Raw genomic sequence first — 21,361 nt, forward strand, 5'->3', positions numbered from 1 at the left:
ATAAATAAAACTTCATGATAAAAATAGAGATTTTAGGATGGTCTCTAATTGGCCTGCCCTTATCCACGACCTCACAAAAAGGCTAGGGACAGTGGCTAGGCCTTCTTAATTATCAACTTTGGGGAAAGGAACCAAGCAATATTCCCTCTCCCAACACCTTATTTAAAACCTTCAATCCACTCCTTATTGAAGCCAAGAAAGAGATATCATTATCATTGGTTATAGACAATAATGTCTAACATTCACACTGCAACCAACAGCCTGAAGAAGTTGTCAAATTATTTGCATTCCCTCTCCCAAACTCCTCACAGGCTTAGGAAAAGAATGCTTGCCACTTGGACCCCAGACCAAGAATTCAACCAAGTGAGGCAAAGGTCTGGTGCTGACATGAAGAGGAAGCTCAAGTGGTATGATCTAGTTGCTCTTGGCATTGGAGGAATGCTTGGTGTTGGTGTCTTTGTCACAACTGGTTCTGTTGCCCTTCATCACTCTGGTCCTTCAGTCTTTATTTCCTATATCATAGCAGGAATTTCAGCCCTTCTCTCTTCCTTGTGTTACACTGAATTTGCTGTTCAAGTCCCAGTTGCAGGAGGAGCTTTCAGTTATATAAGATTAACCTTTGGTACATACCTTCTCTCTGTGTGTGTGTGTGTATCTGTATGTATATATAGGGTTTTAGTAAAATTTCTATATCTTTTGAGTTTAGTACGTGTTTGATTTATCTTATTTTAAAGAAATAATCGTTTGTTTTTATTATTTTTTTGAAATAGTTTTGAAAAATAAGTGATTATTTTTTTAAAAAAAATCGTTTTTAAAAATTACCTATTTGTTTTGTGTAGGAGAATTCTTGGGATATTTTGCTGGGGCAAATATATTAATGGAGTATGTGTTCTCAAACGCTGCCGTAGCAAGGAGCTTTACAGAATATTTCAGCATTGCGTTTGGAGAAAATGATCCAAATGTGTGGAGAGTGGAAGTCCATGGATTGCCCAAGGATTATAACATGTTGGATTTTCCCGCTGTGGCTCTTATTCTTCTTCTCACTCTCTGCTTGTGCCATAGGTTTGATTAATTTATTTGGTATTACTAATTACAATATTTCTTATTTAATATCCTTCAGTATGGAATATATGTTGTTTTGCTATGATGCTATCTGCTTATTATCACATCCATTTTCAGTTGGACTAGATTTTAATATTATCTTTTTATGTGACAACTAGCAAACTATCTTTTTATTACCTATTTTGCCTTTATTTAATCATGGAATGCCGAAACTATTTGCATTTTTTTAATATTTGTGAGTTTAGTGAATTTTGAAAGTGCTCGTTTAATTCTTATTAATTTATCGTTATTTTTTTGGTTGATTGTAGTACAAAGGAAAGCTCCTTATTGAACCTCATTATGACAGCCTTCCATGTAATTTTCTTTGGATTCATCATAGTCGCTGGTTATTGCAATGGAAGTGCCACAAACTTAGTTAATCCCAAAGGACTAGCTCCTTTTGGTGTTAGAGGTGTTCTTGATGGAGCAGCAATAGTCTACTTCAGTTACATAGGCTATGACTCAGCTTCAACTATGGCCGAGGAGGTCAAAGATCCTTTTAAGAGCCTACCCATTGGAATTGTGGGATCAGTTCTCATAACCACTTTGCTTTATTGCCTAATGGCCCTGTCTCTGTGCATGATGGTTCCTTACAACAAGGTCAGTGGTATATCAAACAAATTATAGTATCACAATAAAACCTCTCTAGTACTTAATGTTAATTTTTTTGTAGGCTTGAATTGGACCTCCAAATAATTATGCATCATACCCATAATATATATATGTTGTTTTTAGTGATAAAGCTGTATTATTTCTATGATTTAATAGATATCAGAGAAAGCATCATATTCAGTAGTTTTTCTCAAAATTGGTTGGAGTTGGGCGAGCAACCTTGTTGGGGCTGGAGCAAGTTTAGGTATAGCGGCTTCTCTCTTGGTTGCCATGTTAGGCCAAGCAAGATACCTTTGTGTCATAGGAAGGGCACGGCTGGTGCCAACTTGGTTAGCCAAAGTACATCCTTCAACAGGCACCCCATTGAATGCAACAGTCTTTTTGGGTAAGCAATTTTTTCATGTATTAGAGTAATATATATTACTACAACATTCATTTACATAATTTTTATAATATTTTTCCCCCTCATATCGCTTACCGTGTCACACTTTTTTGTTTCGTGATTGTAAAATTATTGTATAATTTTGCTATATGAATATAATTCTCTACGCCTTAACCTTGCTTATCTCAGGTTCATCTATTTGAGCTTTTGTTTTTTAATTTCCTCTTGAAATATCTTCACGTACTTTTCACATATATGTCATTGTACTCACACCTTAGGCTAAGGAAAATTACTTTTGACTATCATGCATCTAATGAGTAGTGATATGGAAAATGACTCAGTATTCTGCAATAAAATAGTTGTAATTTGGGTTAATTATACTTATTAAGGCCGTTATTCAATGACTAATCATATTTAAATTTTGTTTCAATCAAATAATTAAGTTGGTGGGGTCTACGAATTTTATTAGCATAAGTACTTAATTGACTTTTCACATATCTCAATATGCTATGTTTCTCTAGAGCTCAATATATATCAGAATGATTTGATATCACCCAAAGGTCACATATCAATTACACTATAATCATTAACAATTTTGTTTTAATATTTACGTACACTTTTTTTTTTGGTTATGTATAATTTATTAAATCAAAATAATTAATCTAACTTTTATTTATAAAATATTATATATCTTATTCTCCCCTACTTTGCTATAGAAAAAACTTTCAATCATATTTATTACTGGCAGGGCTTATGTATTCAGTTCTCAATAACTTTATTCTACAGCTTATTTAACTTTATTCTACAGCTTATTGGTTCATTATGTGTCTATCAATTTGTATTTTAACTTTTTGTTAAAAAAATAATAATATTTAAAATGATAACGAGTATTATAAAGTGGTTGAAAGATAAATAATCGTAATTATAAGAAATGTTTACCATTTTATTATTTTCATACTTATCTTTAAATCGTAGACAAGCAATTAATAATAGCAGCTTTAGATTAAAAAAGAATAGATGCTGGGAATTAATCTTATTTATAACAGTATATATATATAATTAAAAAATGTTGGTGAAAGTTTAATGACCTATGATATATTATTTTTTGTTCGAAGAAGTTATATAAATTTATATATAATTATATTGATGTAAATTTGTAATTTAAGAATAAGTATTTTAAATTTAGATATTTAGTGTTTAAAATGATCTTGATCTCAAATTGCAATTAATCAGTGTAATATAGCAACTTTCATCTCATTTTTCTCAAATAATATTCTGAATATACTTTTAATGTTTTTTGCAAAAACTAAAATACAGTAGCTTTGAAAATTGTTCAATTAATATTCACATATAGAACATTAAAATCCAATAAAAAAAATTCAAAACATTATAGTTTCTTCTAAAACATTAAAGTCAACGAGAAAGTTTAGATAAATGCCATAAGTTGAAATGGTATATTCATTCTTGATATGTCATAAAAAAATTAAAAAAAAACTTCAACACTAATTAAGTTTCGTTCACTAGTTCTAGTTTGCTATTAATTAATCTCAAGAGAAACTAAACATATGGTTGGGCTTTTTTTTTTTAACATTTTTTTTTGGTGTATTTTTCTTTGTAGTTATTTAAATATCGCATTATTCATCCTATGTTTTGTATTTTTAAAATTTTATATAACATTCATACTTGACTAGGTAACTTTAAAACTCAGCAAGATGCTTGTATTGAAGGAAAATGAACAAATACGGGAAGGTGTAGGCCAATGAACAAAAACACAAGAAAAATAAAGGAAAATGTGAATGAAACTATATTAAATATATCTTTTTTTTATTCTTAATGTAGGATTTTGCACAGCATTTATTGCGCTTTTCACTGAGCTTGACATTATAATTGAGTTGATCAGCATCGGCACACTGTTGGTGTTCTACATGGTAGCCAATGCTCTTATATACCGTCGCTATGTAATCACTAGTCATACCCCACCATTGCACACTCTCTTGTTCCTCTTTCTCCTTTCTCTAAGTGCACTATGCTTCTCCATGGCGTGGAAATTCAAGCAGCAATGGTGGGGTCTACTTCTCTTTGGTGGGTTCATGATCACCATCACAGCCTTCTTCCAACACATTGTGCCTAATACTAGTAACCTTGCCCAAGATAATAATGCTCAACATTGGTCGGTGCCATTCATGCCATGGCCTCCAGCCATGTCCATCTTTCTTAATGTTTTCCTTATGACTACACTAAAAATCCTCTCTTTCCAACGATTTGCCATATGGGCATGCTTCATTACCATCTTTTATGTGCTCTACGGTGTTCACTCTACTTATCAAGCGGAGGAGATTGAGATGGGTGGTGTTAATGAAGTGAATTCAAGTGTACAGAGCTTACAAACTAAGGTAGAAATTCAAGTGTGAATTACAGTCGAAGCAAGCAATTTAATTGGTAAAAAGAAGTAAATATGATGTACATATTGTGGGAAAGAGACAGAAGGGATATTCTAAAGGGATGTTGCATTGGTGGTACTGAGATATATCATGGAAAGAGGCAAACCCTTCAAGCAACCATCATATTCATTTGTAGTGGGAAACATTGGATTGAATTGAACTCCAATGCGGGCGCAATATGCAGTCTTTTGAACGGTACAGAAATCACTTCTATCGTTTTGTCATTTCGGTAGCACATCAAAAGTGAGATGGTGGGCAAAAAATGTGAGAGTCATAATCTCTTAAGTATCTTTGGGAGGGATGGGTTGAATAAAGGCGCAAGCTAGACAACCTATAAAATCGTAGACAGGGACATACAAGTGTATGAGAAATTATATTATGGAATGAAAAATATGTTGTATAATTCTGTTATGTGAATATAATATTTTCAAGTGTATATGAAAGGGTTGTATTCCTCATATTATTAGGATCATTTCAGTTTTTTTATGGATTAAAGAGTTAGTTTATTGTCCCTATAAAATAATTATTGTTACCTTTCTTTAAATAATTTTGATTTTTTAATTAAATTAGTAATAAAATAATATAAATAAAAAATGATAAGAAATATATTAAAGGGATAATAGACAATCTTCCGGATTAAAATTTCTTCACCAGGCCTCACCATATTCTCCATACTTAAAAAATCTTCGTTCAGAAGAATAAAACAGGAAGGAGAAACAATGAGATTTAATTAATAAAATAAATGTGAAATCACAATAGAACAATGACCATTAGTGAGACAAATTTAGTATCAATCCGCCGTTTTCATAGGAATTAAAGCTTTAACTATATGATGCAGAATCGTAATAATATGCCTTAGCATCGATCTGCGCAAATGACCTGTCATGATAAGGATCAAGATAAAGTTGGATCCATAAAATCTTTAATCTAAGGGAATATTTAAAATGTTTATGTTCTTCCAAGCTTAATTATGTTGTCATGAAGGCTTATACTTACGTTTTTCAGATCCACTATTTTGTATAAATTGGTATTCACGCTTAAGTAGATGAATTGAAATGGTGGCAAAATTTTTCTACAAAATTGGTCAGCTTTTACAAAAAGCAAATGAAAAAATCTTGACAACCGCTAAAATTCTCAATTTTTTATTGAGCCAGTTCAAACACACATGTTCACTGTGACAATAACGGTGAGTTCATAAAAGAAGGCTTTGGGGATGACGATAGAAATAGTTATTTTGCAATGATGGGATTGATGATGATGCTTGCAATGTAATCCGAGGAGACGTGAGGAGATGATGTGTGGCGTTAAAGAGTGAGGTGATAATGTTTTGTATTGGATTAAAGTGAATTATTTATCTAAGTTTTATATTAAAAAGTTTATAAAAAAAGTAAAAAAAAATATTATAAATATGAGTGTATTATCGTAATATATAGTTTTTTGGATGAATCCGTAAGAAAATTTATAATTTTACCTAATTAAAAATTATAAAATGATAAAATTATGTTTAAAATTTGTGAACGTAAAAATATTGAACCATATTAAAAAAAATTCTTTTTGTTTTCTCTTTTTTATCTAGTGCTTTTAAAGATAGAAAACTCAATTTTTTCTTAGCGGTAGTATCAAAATTGATGGTTTATTGAGTTAAAAATAAAGAAAATAAAGTCTTGTTGATTGATGAACTCTACAACTACAAAATTAAGAAGACTAAAAAAGTGTTGACAAAGGTGAAAACATGTAAGACTTAGGATGAAAGGAAAATAGGTTAGATTAAAGTAAGTTATTCATCCAAGTTCCACAACAACAAAAAAAACTTAAAGAACAAGTAAATAGATTATAAATATGAAAATTTTATTTTATTTTTACTCATTCCAATAATATGCCGTTCTTTAGATATATTAGGGACTTGGATTGTAATATCTTAGAAAAAAAATATGTAATTTTTTCCATTTAAAAATAATAAAATTATATTGTGAACTTATGGACATGATTAAGAGATGTTGTATCACGCTAAATTTTTTTTCCTTTTCATGTTAATGCTTTTAGAGATAGAAAATACTGACCTTTCCTCTCTTTTCTCTCCAGTAGTTCAATGGTAGAGACATGGTGAGATGGAATGAGAAAGCACTAAGTTTGTAATAGTTTATAATTAGGTGACAATAATGGAACAATTTAAGTTTTCTATTCCGGCGATACAGGGGTTTGCACAAATGTTAGTATTGTAGTTTCAATATCATAAAGGTAATTTAGGATATAACAATTATGTTACAAGGGCACTTCAAAAATTTTAAGCTAATTTATTTCAGTTTTTTTATTAGGTCAAATTGACCTGATCTATTTAAATATAAAATATATCTTTTTTTTTTTAAAATATAATATAAATTCATGGTGGATTTAACTCTCATTTTTGCTATCGAAGTAAAATGGGAAATTTTGTTTTTTTGTTTTGTTTTTTTGCCTAATCTAAATAAGTTTGGAACTCAAACTGACTGAGCCAGTTGGGTCAAATTAGATTGATCTAATTAGGTACCATAGTCCATTTTGACAGTTCAAGCTAGAATCCCCAACACAGTGTAATTAAAGCCAATTTTTTCTTAAGAAAAAACTAAAACTATTTAGAGAAAACATAAATTTAAATAATAATTCTACTTGGTAAAAAATGTTCACTTTAGAACAGGTTGCGTGTCACTCACAAAGTTATGAATGCGAACATCGTGGTGCGTCTCAGAATCTCAACTCTACAAAGACGAGAAGGTCGTTTGTTGAAAGTGCTATGACTTCTAAGTCTTGTATTCCCATTATGTTTTTCATTTCTCTCTTCCTTATAATGCGATTATTTCTGTCCATATCAATTATTGCTTCATCTTCAACCTACACAATCGTTTTTTTACTCATTGGCTATTGCACAATCCTCATAATCACTAGTCCCTTTTACCTGAAAGAGAAAAATTAAAAACAGCCACCATCCCTTTTGGTTTTTTTTGTCATGAGCCAGCTTAAGGACCTGTATTTGGGCCGAACCCGTATCCTTAAGGTCAATTATTTTGTCTTACAAAAAAAAAGGTCAATTGTTTTTTATTATTTTTTTCACAATCTTTCAGAAAGTAAATTGGAAAGTCAGAATTCGGTGATTATTTCGAAAGATGCAAACATCAGTGAAAGGAAAAAAAATATAAAAACTATATATATTTTTATAGATAAAAGGTAAAAAAATATGAAATAATAAAATGTGAAATAAAAAGAAAAATAGAAAGATAAGAATAAATTTGAGTTGATCTAAGTAGGAGAAGAAAAACATAGGTATGTCCTTGGTTAAAGCAGAGAACAATATACCTGTAAAACTTTGAGCAAAGAATTGTCTCAAGCTCAAGTTAGTTTGTTGTTAAAATCTTCGGGGCTTTTCTTGATTCTCCGCAGCATCAAAGGAACGGGATTTTCCAAAACGGCAACATTGATATTGTTCCAAACATCAGATATTGTGGGGAGTACAGAAATTCTCTCAGCAATATGCATATCTTCTGGAAGAACAGAACCAAAGACAGTATATTCTTTTTTCCACTCCCTATGGTTGGCAAGGCTTATAAAAAATTCTGGGCCAGAACCAACCCAAGCAACTGAACCCCTTCTCATAGGAGAGCAATCTTCTATGGGAATTTTCTTCAATATCGTTCCCTGGGCTTCCAGTGTGCCTTGAATCAAAGCAAATGGAGGACCAAAAGAGGCCTGAAAATATGAGGATTCATTTACCATCATTGAACTCTAAAAGCATCAACTTGCTGCCATTGAGGCTGTCAGATATGCAAATAATTTCTTTTTTTTTCTCTTTTGGAAATATTAAGCAAATGACGTCATTAAAATCCAATAGCCTTTTAACATCTAATATATTATGCAGCGTGATGTGCATGCTATTTCGGAACCCATTTTTACGAAATGGTTGAAACAATACCCTATGATAAATGAGATTATTGAGTCTGTAAACTTAGTAAGATGTGATGATTTTTAGAAGAGAAAGAAAGACAACAATGACTTCAGGGAATTCTTCGAGAAAACAGTGGGCAAAAAAATGGGAGAAGATTGGACGTTTTCTCTGCTGTTTAAGCCTTCAAAAGCTGCTTAGTTTCCTTTGGTCTCTAGAGCCCATTGCTGCTGGTGCTCTCCTTCTTCTTTGCTCTAGAGTTTTCTCTTTTTGAATTGCACGTTTCCACTTTCTTGGAATAGGAGAAAGTTGAACTCATTTTTTGTCTGGAGTTTGAAACTGTGTGCACACTCCTTTACAGTTGTGCCATGCTAACTAATTATCTTTTGCTGGTTTTCAACGATCAGATGAAATAGACGTGATGGGAGCAAATTGATAGGGGAGTAATCTAATGGAGTAATCTAATTTCAAAGCGAGATGATTCAAGAACCAACTAATCTAAAGACACACTAAACAGTAGGTGCACAAGATTTAGAGAGCAATCTATATGTCAAAAGTGTCCTCACCCGTTGTCTATCAAGAACAAGAAGACACTTCTTAAAGTGCCAACACCTTTTGGCTCCCTTCATCCAAAGCCTTCTAAGCCACATGATTCATTTAATTTCCAATCTTCCCAATGCTACGAAGGTGACATGAATCCACCAAGCATTTTGTTATTTTTATCTTTGACTAATCATTGAGTGATAATTAAATCTCAGTACCAAACACATACCAATGTCTGTGCATGCAACAATGCATTATACAGGAAAAACAGTCATACATTTTTTAGGTGGTTTCCTTCTGAATCCCAGGATTGACCTCGGCTCTCTGCACGGAAAAATTGGCAACCTGCACAATGGTGCAAAGTCAACAATTCCAAAATGTAGGCAACAGAGTGTGGGGCACATTCAGGTAAAAGCTGCACCAAATAAAGAATTTTCAGAATTAGCTTGACTTATGAACAAAAGTCATTCAAGTCAAAACCATTTAGCCTAACTTAACATGCACAAGAAGTCATTGGAACCACGTCAAAGCATTTAGCATTTTAGATCTCCTAAAAGTATGACAACTTACTTTTACACGAAGAGTTCCATATTCAGTTTCTAGTTCAACAATTCCCTGCAGAAAAGATGGATTACAAATAGTATTGAAAAATACGATAACACATCAAAAGGTGATAAATTCCAACTATGAAATGCATCATAAAGACGATAGTAAAATACAACTATCGATGGAAAGAGAAGAGAATTTTACAACAAAGGTAATAATCAGCCCAAGATGATTACTAAGTAACCACAAAACACAAGAAATACCAAAGTTGCTGTTCTATCAGATATTTTAGATTCTTCACATTACTCAAGTGATGGCTTAGGAAATGTAACAGAGGCCTAATAATTACATTTTGGTTGTGTTGGGTTAATATAGACTTGGGTTTAAGGTGACCTCTGTGTTGAAAAGTCAAAAATGGTGTGCCAATTTTCGGTACCTAACATTCGGTTGAATGTTAGCGTTTTCGGTGCCTAACTTTGGTTGAAAATTAGCAAATTGTGATGCTTTGTTGCCTATAAATACGAAGCTCTTCCATCCATTCATTGCATCCATTTCTGAGAGAAAAATAGAGAGCAAATAAGAGAAAGAAAAAGAGAGAAAATAGTTTAGCTTTTGAGTATAATTGGGTTATGGGTTGTGAGTGGTTGTGAGTATTTTTAAGTGTTATGTAAACACTGAGTGTATTTCCTTTTTCAGTAATATATCTGCAGCAGTCCGGAGACGTAGGCATTATTGGCTGAACTCCGTTATCAATTTTGTGTGTGCAAATATTTCGCATTTATTTTTCACTTCCACAAATCTGACATTACAAGAAAATTCGGCATAATTTTCTCAATAACTGGTATCAGAGCTGGTTCGAAATTCTGCAATTTTTGTGAGGTACTGTTCATATGAATAGTGAACTCGCAAGTACTGTTCACGTGAATAGTGAATAGTAAAAAATTTGTCAGCATTACAAATTTGTTCACAGACGTGTTATAAACACAGTGGTATACAGAAATTGTCAGAAACGATTCTGAGGAGAAGTCAGATTTGAGTGGGAGTGATGGCCGCAGATGAAGGAAAGGTGAAAATTGAAAAGTTCGATGGTACAGACTTTGGCTTTTGGAAGATGCAGATCGAGGATTATCTGTATCAAAAAAAGCTGTATCAACCTCTCACAGGAACAAAGCCAGAGGGCATGAAAGAGGACGAATGGAATCTTCTCGATAGACAAGCCCTTGGAGTCATCCGATTGACGTTATCCCGTAATGTTGCTTTCAACATTGCAAAAGAAAAGACCACGATAGATCTTATGAAGGCTCTTTCCGACATGTATGAAAAGCTGTCTGCTTCAAATAAAGTTTATTTGATGAAGCGGTTATTCAACCTTCAGATGACAGAAGGCGCATCAGTAGCGCACCACATAAATGAGTTCAATACAGTCCTAACCCAATTGAGTTCAGTTGAGATTGAATTCGATGATCAAGTACGAGCATTGGCACTTTTGTCCTCTCTACCAGAAAGTTGGAAGACTACTGTCACAGCTGTGAGTAGTTCGACGGGAGACACTAAGTTGAAATTCAATGATGTTCGTGATCTGATTCTCAATGAAGAAATCTGACGAAGAGAGTCAGGAGAATCATCAACCTCTTCAGTATTGCATAAAGAGTCAAGAGAAAGAAATTCAATAAGAGAAAATGGACGTGGTAAATCAAAGGACAGGAGGTCCAAATCCAGAAGTCATCATAGTTCCCACAAATCGAAGGCAATCGAGTGTTGGAATTGTGGGAAGTCCGGGCACTACAAGAATCAGTGCAAGAATGCACGAAAGAATCAGGACGCGAAAGACGAGACAAATGTTGCTTCCACCTCTGGAAGAGATGATGCGTTGATATGTTCTTTAGAGAGCAAGGAAGAATCTTGGGTGTTAGACTCTGGAGCATTTTTTCATGCCACTTCGCAGAGAGAATTCTTCAAGAACTATGTTCCCAGAAACCTTGGTAAAGTTTATCTTGGTAATGACCAATCATGTGAGATTGTGGGCAAATGTATAGTGAAGATTAAGTTGAATGGGTCTGTATGGGAATTGAAAAATGTCAGACATATTTCCGACCTAACGAAAAACTTAATCTCAATAAGCCAATTGGCCAGTGAAGGTTACACAACAGTCTTCCACGGTGATAATTGGAAGATTTCAAAGGGTGCAATGGTAATTGCTCGTGGCAAAAAGAGTGGTACTGTTTATAAGACAGCAGGAGCATGTCATCTGATTGCAGTTGCAGCATATGAAAATCCCAATCTATGGCACCAGAGACTAGGCCATATGAGTGAGAAAGGGATGAAAATCATGCACTCAAACGGTAAGCTACCAGGTCTTCAGTCAGTAGAAATTGACATGTGTGAAGACTGTATACTTGGAAAACAAAAACGAGTCAGCTTTCAGACAAGTGGAAGAACCCCAAAGAAGGAAAGACTCGAGCTTGTTCACTCTGATGTTTGGGGTCCAACATCTGTTCCATCCATTAGTGGAAAGCAATACTTTGTGACTTTTATCGATGATCACTCCAGAAAGGTATGGGTATACTTTCTGAAATATAAGTCTGAAGTATTTGAGGCTTTCAAGATGTGGAAAGCCATGGTTGAAAATGAAACATGATTGAAGATTAAAAAGATTAGAACCGATAATGGTGGTGAATACGAAGACACCAGATTCAAGAAGTTTTGCTATGAGCACGGGATCAGAATGGAGAAGATCGTGCCAAGTACACCTCAACACAATGGTATAGCTGAGCGTATGAATCGAACGTTGACTGAAAGAGTCAGAAGCTTGCATGTGCAGTCAGGCTTACCAAAGCAGTTCTGGGCAGAAGCAGTCAACACAGCAGCTTACTTGATTAACCGAGGTCCATCGGTACCATTGGAGCACAAAATACCAGAAGAGGTATGGAGTGGAAAAGAGGTAAAACTCTCACATCTTAGAGTTTTTTGGCTGTGTAGCATATGTGCACATTAGTGATCAAGGCAGGAGTAAGCTTGATCCCAAATCAAAGAAGTGCACTTTCATCGGTTATGGTGAAGATGAGTTTGGCTACCGCCTATGGGATGATGAAAACAGAAAGATGATCCGCAGTAAAGATGTAATCTTCAATGAAAGAGTGATGTACAAGGACAAGCATAGCACAAGCGCCAACAATGCAGAACAGATTGAGCCAGTGTATGCAGAAGTGGATGATGTCCCAGAAAATCCTGTAGTTGAGAATCATCAGTCAGAGGAATCAACTGAAGAGAACAGTGAGCTGCAATCTGACACATCAGAGGCTCCTATTTCAACTCCTGTATTGAGAAGGTCTTCTCAACCTCATGTGCCTAACAGGAGATACATGGACTACATGTTGTTAACTGATGGAGGAGAGCCTGAAGATTATGTAGAAGCATGTCAAACCATAGATGCCAATAAGTGGGAGCTTGCTATGAAAGACGAGATGAAGTCTTTGATCTCCAACCAGACATGGGAACTAACTGAGTTACCTATAGGAAAGAAGACACTTCACAACAAATGGGTGTATCGGGTGAAGGAGGATCATGATGGCTTTAAGAAATACAAAGCCCGACTAGTTGTCAAAGGATTTCAACAAAAAGAAGGAGTTGACTACAGTGAAATCTTTGCTCCAGTTGTAAAGCTCAATACTATCAGGTCTGTCTTAAGTATTGTGGCTAGTGAATAGCTCTATCTTGAGCAATTGGACGTGAAGACTGCATTTCTTCATGGAGACTTAGATGAGGAAATCTACATGCATCAACCTGAAGGTTTCTCACAAGAAGGGAAAAAGAATATGGTATGCAGATTAAAGAAGAGCTTGTATGGCCTGAAACAAGCCCCAAGACAGTGGTATAGGAAGTTTGAAAGCTTCATGCACAAGGAAGACTTCCAGAAGTGCAATGCCGACCACTGTTGTTTCTTCAAAAGATATAAGTCCAGTTATATCATTTTGCTACTTTATGTTGATGATATGTTAGTAGCAGGTTCAGATATGAGCGAGATTAGAGATCTAAAGATGCAGCTGTCAAAAGAATTTGACATGAAGAACTTAGGTCCAACAAAGAAGATTCTTGGAATGCAAATCACGAGAGATAAGCAAAGAGTAATTTTGCAGTTATCTCAGGAGGAGTATATCAATCGTGTTTTACAAAGATTCAACATGGGTAAGGCCAAGCCGGTTAGCACACCTTTGGCCAGTCACTTTCGCCTATCCAAGGATCAGTCCCCTCAGACGGAGGAAGAAAGAAACTTCATGGCTAAGATTCCATATGCTTCAGCCATTGGAAGTTTGATGTACGCAATGGTGTGTACTAGGCCAGACATTGGCCATGCAGTGGGAGTTGTAAGCAGGTTTATGACAAATCCAGGAAAAGCTCATTGGGAAGCAGTCAAGTGGATTTTGAGGTATCTACGAGGCACAACAAAGAAGTGTTTGTACTTTGGAAAAGGAGAATTAAAAGTACAAGGCTATGTAGATGCAGACTTCGGAGGTGAAATCGATCACCGAAGAAGTACCATCGGTTACATTTTTACTGTTGGTACTACAGCTGTCAGTTGGATGTCGCGAATACAGAAGATTGTTGCTTTATCCACTACAGAAGCTGAGTATGTAGTAGTAACAGAAGCCAGTAAAGAGTTGATATGGCTTCAAGGTTTGTTAACAGAGCTGGGATTCATCCAAGAAAGGAGTGTTTTGCACAGTGACAGTCAGAGTGCAATACATCTGGCAAAGAATTCAACGTTTCACTCTAGAACAAAGCACATTGATATACGTTATCACTTCATCAGATCTCTGCTTGAGGATCAGGTGCTGACATTGAAAAAGATTGTAGGAAGCAAGAACCCAACAGACATGCTAACAAAGGTGGTGATCATTGACAAACTGAAGTTGTGTTCAACTTCAGTTGGCCTACTAGAATAACAGCCAGAAAAGACTGCTGCATTGATTGAGGTGTGAAGACAGATTGAAATCAGTCTTCAAGTGGGAGATTGTTGAAAAGTCAAAAATGGTGTGCCAATTTTCGGTACCTAACATTCGGTTGAATGTTAACGTTTTTGGTGCCTAACTTTGGTTGAAAATTAGCAAATTGTGATGCTTTGTTGCCTATAAATACGAAGCTCTTCTATCCATTCATTGCATCCATTTCTGAGAGAAAAATAGAGAGCAAATAAGAGAAAGAAAAAGAGAGAAAATAGTTTAGCTTTTGGGTATAATTAAGTTATGGGTTGTGAGTAGTTGTGAGTATTTTTAAGTGTTATGTAAACACTAAGTGTATTCCCTTTTTCAGTAATATATCTGCAGCAGTCCGGAGACGTAGGCATTATTGGCTGAACTCCGTTGTCAATTTTGTGTGTGCAAATATTCCGCATTTATTTTTCACTTCCACAAATCTGACATTACAAGAAAATTCGGCGTAATTTTCTCAACACTCTGTGCATAGGAACATGTTCAGCATTCTATAGATGATTTCATATTATAAATGTTCACCAACATTAGAAAATCAATGGTGGATATGTTACCACATATATGGTTATGCGTGAACCTGAGTCTATTGCAACCGATTCTTAAAATCAATTCAGTATGCTTTTCTAAGCCAGTATGTGAGGGACAATTTTCAAATCATGCAGTGGTTTGCTGTAGCATATTTTGGCTATTACTGTGAAGTCAATGTGTAGCATAACTGGAAAGCACATTAATTTTATAAATAATATTATGCACCCCCGTTGGCCATTGGTACTTAAAAACACCAAACTTTTCTTACCTCTCCTTTTCCAAAGATGAGACCCGAAGTCCAACGAACTGCTTCCCCTGTGTCTTCCTGTTCGGGGGCTAAGCTGTCCTTTTGTTTCTTTAACCAGCACTGAAAAAATACAGTACTTATAAACTCAGACATCTATATTCATAAAAAGAAAAATTAAATTACGGTTTCAAAGAAGAAAAAAATTAGAACCAGACTAAATATCATATCTAACCCGCATAAAGTCACTCCAAAGAATTTGCAAACGAAAAACAACTCAGTCCAAAATGTTCCTACCCATTTAATTTACTAAAACAGCCTGTGAGATACTGATTGTTACCTTTGAAACTCGTAGCTGGAAACTGTGCTAAGCTCTTCCAATTCACTTGATCAGGTACATCAATGAAACTATTTTTGCAACATACACTTTAGCAGTTACAACTTACAATCAATATTCCATAGCCAAATTAGTTGTTTGTTTGATTTTTCATGCTCTGTCACACGCTAACGAACCAGTAGCGATTTACTTAGATAATCGTGCAACAAAACATTTAGACTGTTCAAGTTGAGGATGTAAAGAAAGAGATGTGATGTGTAAGCTCAAGGTCTTTAAGTTGGTTTATCATTGTGATGCTACGATGACTTTGATAACCATGAAGATCTAAGAAATTAAATAATTACATAAAATCTTCCCTTTCACAATTTATGCTATATATAAAAGGTGTCATTAACAAATGAATTTAATTCGAATTTATTCATCGTATAACTTTTTTTTATATTTTTATTTAATTATAAATTGTTATGTCATTAATAATTATTGACTTAAGTAATAATTATTTTAAAAATGTATTTATGGTTTTTTTTAATTAGTTAACAATGTTATGATCAGATCTGAAAACAGGCTACGTATCACTAAATTTTATATGAACATGTCTAACTTATTTCATAATTTTAAAGTAGCCTATTATTTACCATAAATTTTTTTATCAAGTCTAACTTAATTTTTTTAAGAGTAATTTATTTTTTTAATAACCTAATTCATATCAAGACCTTAATAAGTCATTAAATATTTTATTAAATAAATTATTATACCATTTAAATAGACACGTCGATAAAAAGTTATAAATTTGTATCTAAATAAATTATAAAAAAATTAGTTTAGTACTTTAATAATTTATAATAAAATTATATAACATATTTATTACTTTTAAATTATATATTTATATTATTTTAAATTTTAATTTATTTAATATAACTTTATAAATATATTATATTTTTATATATAATTATTTAATATATTATTATAAATTTATGAGTCTTAAAGATTCTATTAAGCTTAATAATTTTTTAAAAAATTTAAACTTAAACTATTTAATTAATTAAGTTTTAAAAAAAATTTCAATTAAACTTATTACTTAAAAAAATTACGCTAAGTATGAACGTCTTTACTGGCAACTTCACATATTTCATCCATAGTTATGAAAATGGTGTATCAAATCTTAACTCTTAAAAAATATCTTAAAGAAATTAATTAAAAAATTAATAAAGTTACATTAAAAGTGTATTATAAATTACAATAGACGTATTAATAATATTTTTTATGATCTTTTATTTTTATTTCTTTACTACTATTTTAAAGACACTTATTAAAAATTTTAAAATTTAAAATATATCATTTTTAATTAATTTAATTTATATAATTAAAGTACGTAACATTGGGCTAAGAAAGAATATTTCATTAAACAATAACTACTATTTTAAACACTTGTGCTTTAATTGGTCAAAAAATAAGAAAAAAAAATACGGATACCAACACATTTTTATTGACTTTGAAAAATTAAAGAAAAGAGAAAAATAAACTTTAAAAAATAAACTTTTTTCTTTCTTCCATTTTTTTCTTCCCATTTTCCTTGCATGTTGTCAAATAAAGGATATCATTGTATTTTTTTTATATTATATAACATTTATTTTATATATATTTTCTCTATCCATGAAATCATACACTATTTCATTTTAATCAACAACATTTTTCCTTTCTCTTTTTATCTTTCTTTAGAGTTGTAAGAAATTATACCTTTTTTAAATTATAGATAGCATTTCTCTTTAATTAACAGAAGTTGAAGGTTGGAAGGAAGAGTAACTATAACTATCTTACCTCACCATACTTGGATCCGCAACTGTGACGGTTGCCACAAAAAACCCACGTATCACACAAACACGGTCCATCGTTCCCAGCGCACAAGGATTTACACGCGTTGCAGCACCCTTCCGAATGGTTGAATTTGAACTCAGAACCCCATTTCACAGCAGCTCCCCAAAGCTCCAAATTTTCAATTCCTCTGCAACACGCGCCACTGCCTTTGGCGCGTGCAAACGACTCAATCTCAGGGTCCGGAACTGGAGAGGTTCCGCGGTCTGTGAACACTGCAGAGAAGAAGGCGTAGGCCAAAGCGCACGAAATAAGGGTCAGCAAGAGGAGCATCAAAGAGGTGGAAACGGTGCGTCCCGATTCGTTTTTCTTGAGACCCATTTGAGGATGTGTGAAGAATAGCAATACTCAGAAAATGGAATGGCGTTTTGGTGAGTGAATTGGAAATTAAAACATAGAAGGGTTCCCTGTGTCGTAATGCAAACGGAAGGGGGAACTTGAACGGGAGAGTGATGATCGCAATGACTGCATTCTGCATAGTACGGAGAAGAAGAAAGAGAAAGTTGACTTGAGACAGCGGGGAATTTGGGTTGAGATGGTGATTGATGACGACCTGAATCAAACAGAATTACACCCACGACTGTAATGAAAAAGGAAGAAAATAATAAAAATTATTATTATTATTCTTCGATGAAAACAATATTTTGTATCCAGCAAAGCAATGTACGGAATTTTTAAAATGTTATTAATTATTTAAAGTTTATTAGTTAGAATATTAAATAAGTTGATGCTATTTAAATTATTATATATTAAAAAAGTAAAATATTATATTTTGATATGAGAAAGACTGAACTGTATTTATTTATTCATTTATTATGAAACATTTGTTTGATGTTATTTTACTTTTACTTCTTTAATATATTAAATAAGATTTTTAAAGATAAAAATTGAACGACTTCTATATATTTAGATATTTAGGAAGTTTATTTACTATTATGATAAATTATAAAATAAAAATAATTTAGACTGGATTAAAGTTCAAGTTGTATAGTTTTTTAGTATTTTAATTTAAAAATTATATGTCAAAGTTAAGTATTGCATAGTTTTTAACACATTACAATGTTTTATAACATGATAAAAATGAAATGACAAAGTATAAATATTTTTTTAAATAATTGATCTGATAATATGTCCTTCACATGATGATGTTTGGTTGAAGAGATTTAGAGGGAATGAATTTTTTTATGATTAATTTAAATTTTTGAAAAAAACTACTCAACGCGTGAAATCTCTGTTATCTTAATTATAACATTTTTAAGATTAGAAAAAAATAAACGAGAACAAATGTTTAAAATATTTAAATTTAAAAGACTATAATATTTTATTACAAAATATATAATATAAAATTCAAAATTTGATGCATGTGCTTACACTTTTTAGAAACACTTTCTAATTTTTAAAAATTTAAAAAATTTAAAATACTTGTTTGGTTTAATAATTTTGTCACAATAGTTTTAAACAAGTGTTTACTATATTTTAGTTTTAAAAAATGAAAAACGTTACAATAGTTTTTAATTTGTTATGTTTGATTTTTTTTTCTTCAAACCTTATTGAAGGCTATTTCACTTTCATATTGTCTTTTTCTAACAAATTTCACTCTTTATGATTTGTGTAATTAATAAATGTCTTTTTAATTATCAAATTATTCAATAAACAATAAAAAAATATATTATTATATGAATATGATTTTCTCTTATTTATTATGTTGACTTTTTAATAATGTTATTTGTTATAAAATATGATAACATATATTCTAAGCATGTAAAAAAATAATTTATCCTTAAATAAAGTTTTGATTTTTCAAAAAAAATATTTTAATTTTTTAATCAGTCTCTTAAAAAAATTCATTTTTATCTAGTCCCTCTATTAGTAATGTATTAAAATGTTTTTTATTCATTTATATAATATTTAAATTGATTTATATAATTTAACTAAAACATAATATGAATGAGATAAATCATTAATAATATTACATATTTTATATTTTAAAATCAAATTTAGCTTATATAAAAAAATTTAAATCAAAATTTAAAAATATATAGAGAATGAAAATGTAAACATCGGATCATCATTCACATCAATTCAATTCTATCTCATAAGCTATTTGTATAAATTGTCTACTTTCAAACGAGCCTCAAATTGATTGAAATAGAATTTAGCGTAATACAAGTTATTTTTTTCTTTTCCTTTCTTTTGAATAAATTTTAAAAAAAATTGATAATATTTTTTATTTCATATGATATAAAATAATAAAAAAAATAAGTAAAAATAACAAAAACTATATATAAAAAAGTGATTAAAATTTTAATTTACGATTAACAATCACTTGGACTGTATAAAAAGATAAGTTATAAAAATATTTGTATTGTAATTTATTTATTACTATGTATGAGTAATTTTTTTTCCTATTTTTTCCATAAACTAAATAAGAAGAAAAATTATTATTTATTTTTCTCTTTCCTCCTTAGTTAGAGTCTTTGCCACATAAGCAATTTCAAACTCAACATAAATTAACTTTATTAATTTGTTTTTTGGTTAGAAGAAGGGCTAAAAGTCTCCAAAAAGAAAAAATATTACATTTTATTTTTAAAAACTAAAAACTATTTTTAAAAATGAAATCAAACATACTCTAAGAGACTACTCTTCACAGAAAATAAGCACCAATAACATCATCTCTAAGCAGATTGTGAAGAATATTTATGGAAAAATCATCAAATAGATAGTGAATTTAAACTCTATCCAAAATGACTTTTTCATATTTGTGAGCATGAACTTAACGAATGTCTTATAAAAGAGCTCATAACTCAATTGTAAGAGAAGAATATGGACTTGGATTCCTAGTAAAACCCAAATTTTTTTTTCTCAAGGTTTCTATTTTAGTCCATCACATGCAATTTTTCTCAAAATAAAATTAATAGAATTATCTTAATTTTGTAGAATTGTATGTGCAAATTTTAAATTTAATTTCACTCATAGTGAGTCTTAAGTTTTTCAAATATTTAGTATCCTTCTGAAGCTTATTTCTCTTCTTAGTGAGGATGCTTATAGAATATATTTTTCTAGAATAATTGGCTTAAGAAAAAATTGCATAAACATTGTATTAATTTTAAAATAGTATAATCCCAAACAAAATCGGATCCGTGGCGCAATGGTAGCGCGTCTGACTCCAGATCAGAAGGTTGCGTGTTCGATTAACGTCGGGTTCAATCCCTGAATTTTTGCTTTTTTATTTATTCTGAAATATGCCAGCACACTGCAAAATTCATCACCTCCTCATCTTGGTAGCGATCCAATCAGATCTCATTGCATAAATAATTCTGGTCATGCAAACTGGGTAATTTATTTTATACTCTATTTGACCAAAAGAAGGCATGGATGTTTATCACTCTATTTATTTATTTAAATATAAATTTTGAAAAACAATAAGGTAGTTACTTATAAAAGATAGTTTAACTATTTAATTTATCTTTAAACGAATCACATTGTCAAATATGTGAAAAATTTGATCACATTGCTTTGAATTGTTATAAATGATTTGATACACAATATGAAGATGATTTGGAAGAAATTAAAATAGTTGAGCCTTATTTTACACTTCAAGTCATTGAAGAACAAGTTTTGAAAAATGTAGAGAAAATATGAACTTTAGAGAGTAAGAAAGAAATTTTAATAGAAATGACAATTGATCTTTAAACGAATCATATTGTCAAATATGTGAAAAATTTGATCACATTGCTTTGAATTGTTATAAATGATTTGATACACAATATAAAGATGATTTTTCAACACACAATTCTTTTGAAATAGCAATTGTAATAGAAAACTCATAAAATACCAATCAAGACACTTAATCC

At 31.8% G+C, this 21,361-nt stretch overlaps 2 protein-coding genes and 1 non-coding gene across 3 annotated transcripts; 2 read left to right on the forward strand and 1 right to left on the reverse strand.

Moving 5' to 3' along the window:
• Nucleotides 1-231: 231 nt before the first annotated feature.
• Nucleotides 232-4,506, forward strand: LOC113851167 (cationic amino acid transporter 6, chloroplastic-like). Its single transcript, XM_027481646.1, has 5 exons — nt 232-622; nt 840-1,062; nt 1,371-1,701; nt 1,870-2,098; nt 3,935-4,506. The coding sequence occupies exons 1-5, from the start codon at nt 232-234 to the stop codon at nt 4,504-4,506; spliced, it is 1,746 nt and encodes a 581-aa protein (XP_027337447.1).
• A 3,316-nt stretch (nt 4,507-7,822) lies between these two features.
• LOC113850447 lies at nt 7,823-17,856 on the reverse strand. Its single transcript, XM_027481002.1, has 5 exons — nt 17,454-17,856; nt 15,323-15,421; nt 9,563-9,607; nt 9,270-9,407; nt 7,823-8,256 (listed from the first exon to the last, which is right to left on the reverse strand). The coding sequence occupies exons 1-5, from the start codon at nt 17,826-17,828 to the stop codon at nt 7,900-7,902; spliced, it is 1,014 nt and encodes a 337-aa protein (XP_027336803.1). The 5' UTR covers nt 17,829-17,856; the 3' UTR covers nt 7,823-7,899.
• A 2,785-nt stretch (nt 17,857-20,641) lies between these two features.
• Nucleotides 20,642-20,713, forward strand: TRNAW-CCA. The gene has a single exon. It is a non-coding gene; the product is annotated as a tRNA-Trp (tRNA).
• Nucleotides 20,714-21,361: the final 648 nt, after the last annotated feature.

This window comes from Abrus precatorius, unplaced genomic scaffold (genome assembly GCF_003935025.1).
Source record: "Abrus precatorius isolate BTA unplaced genomic scaffold, Abrus_2018 Scaffold9, whole genome shotgun sequence".
NCBI classification, from domain to species: Eukaryota; Viridiplantae; Streptophyta; class Magnoliopsida; order Fabales; family Fabaceae; genus Abrus; species Abrus precatorius.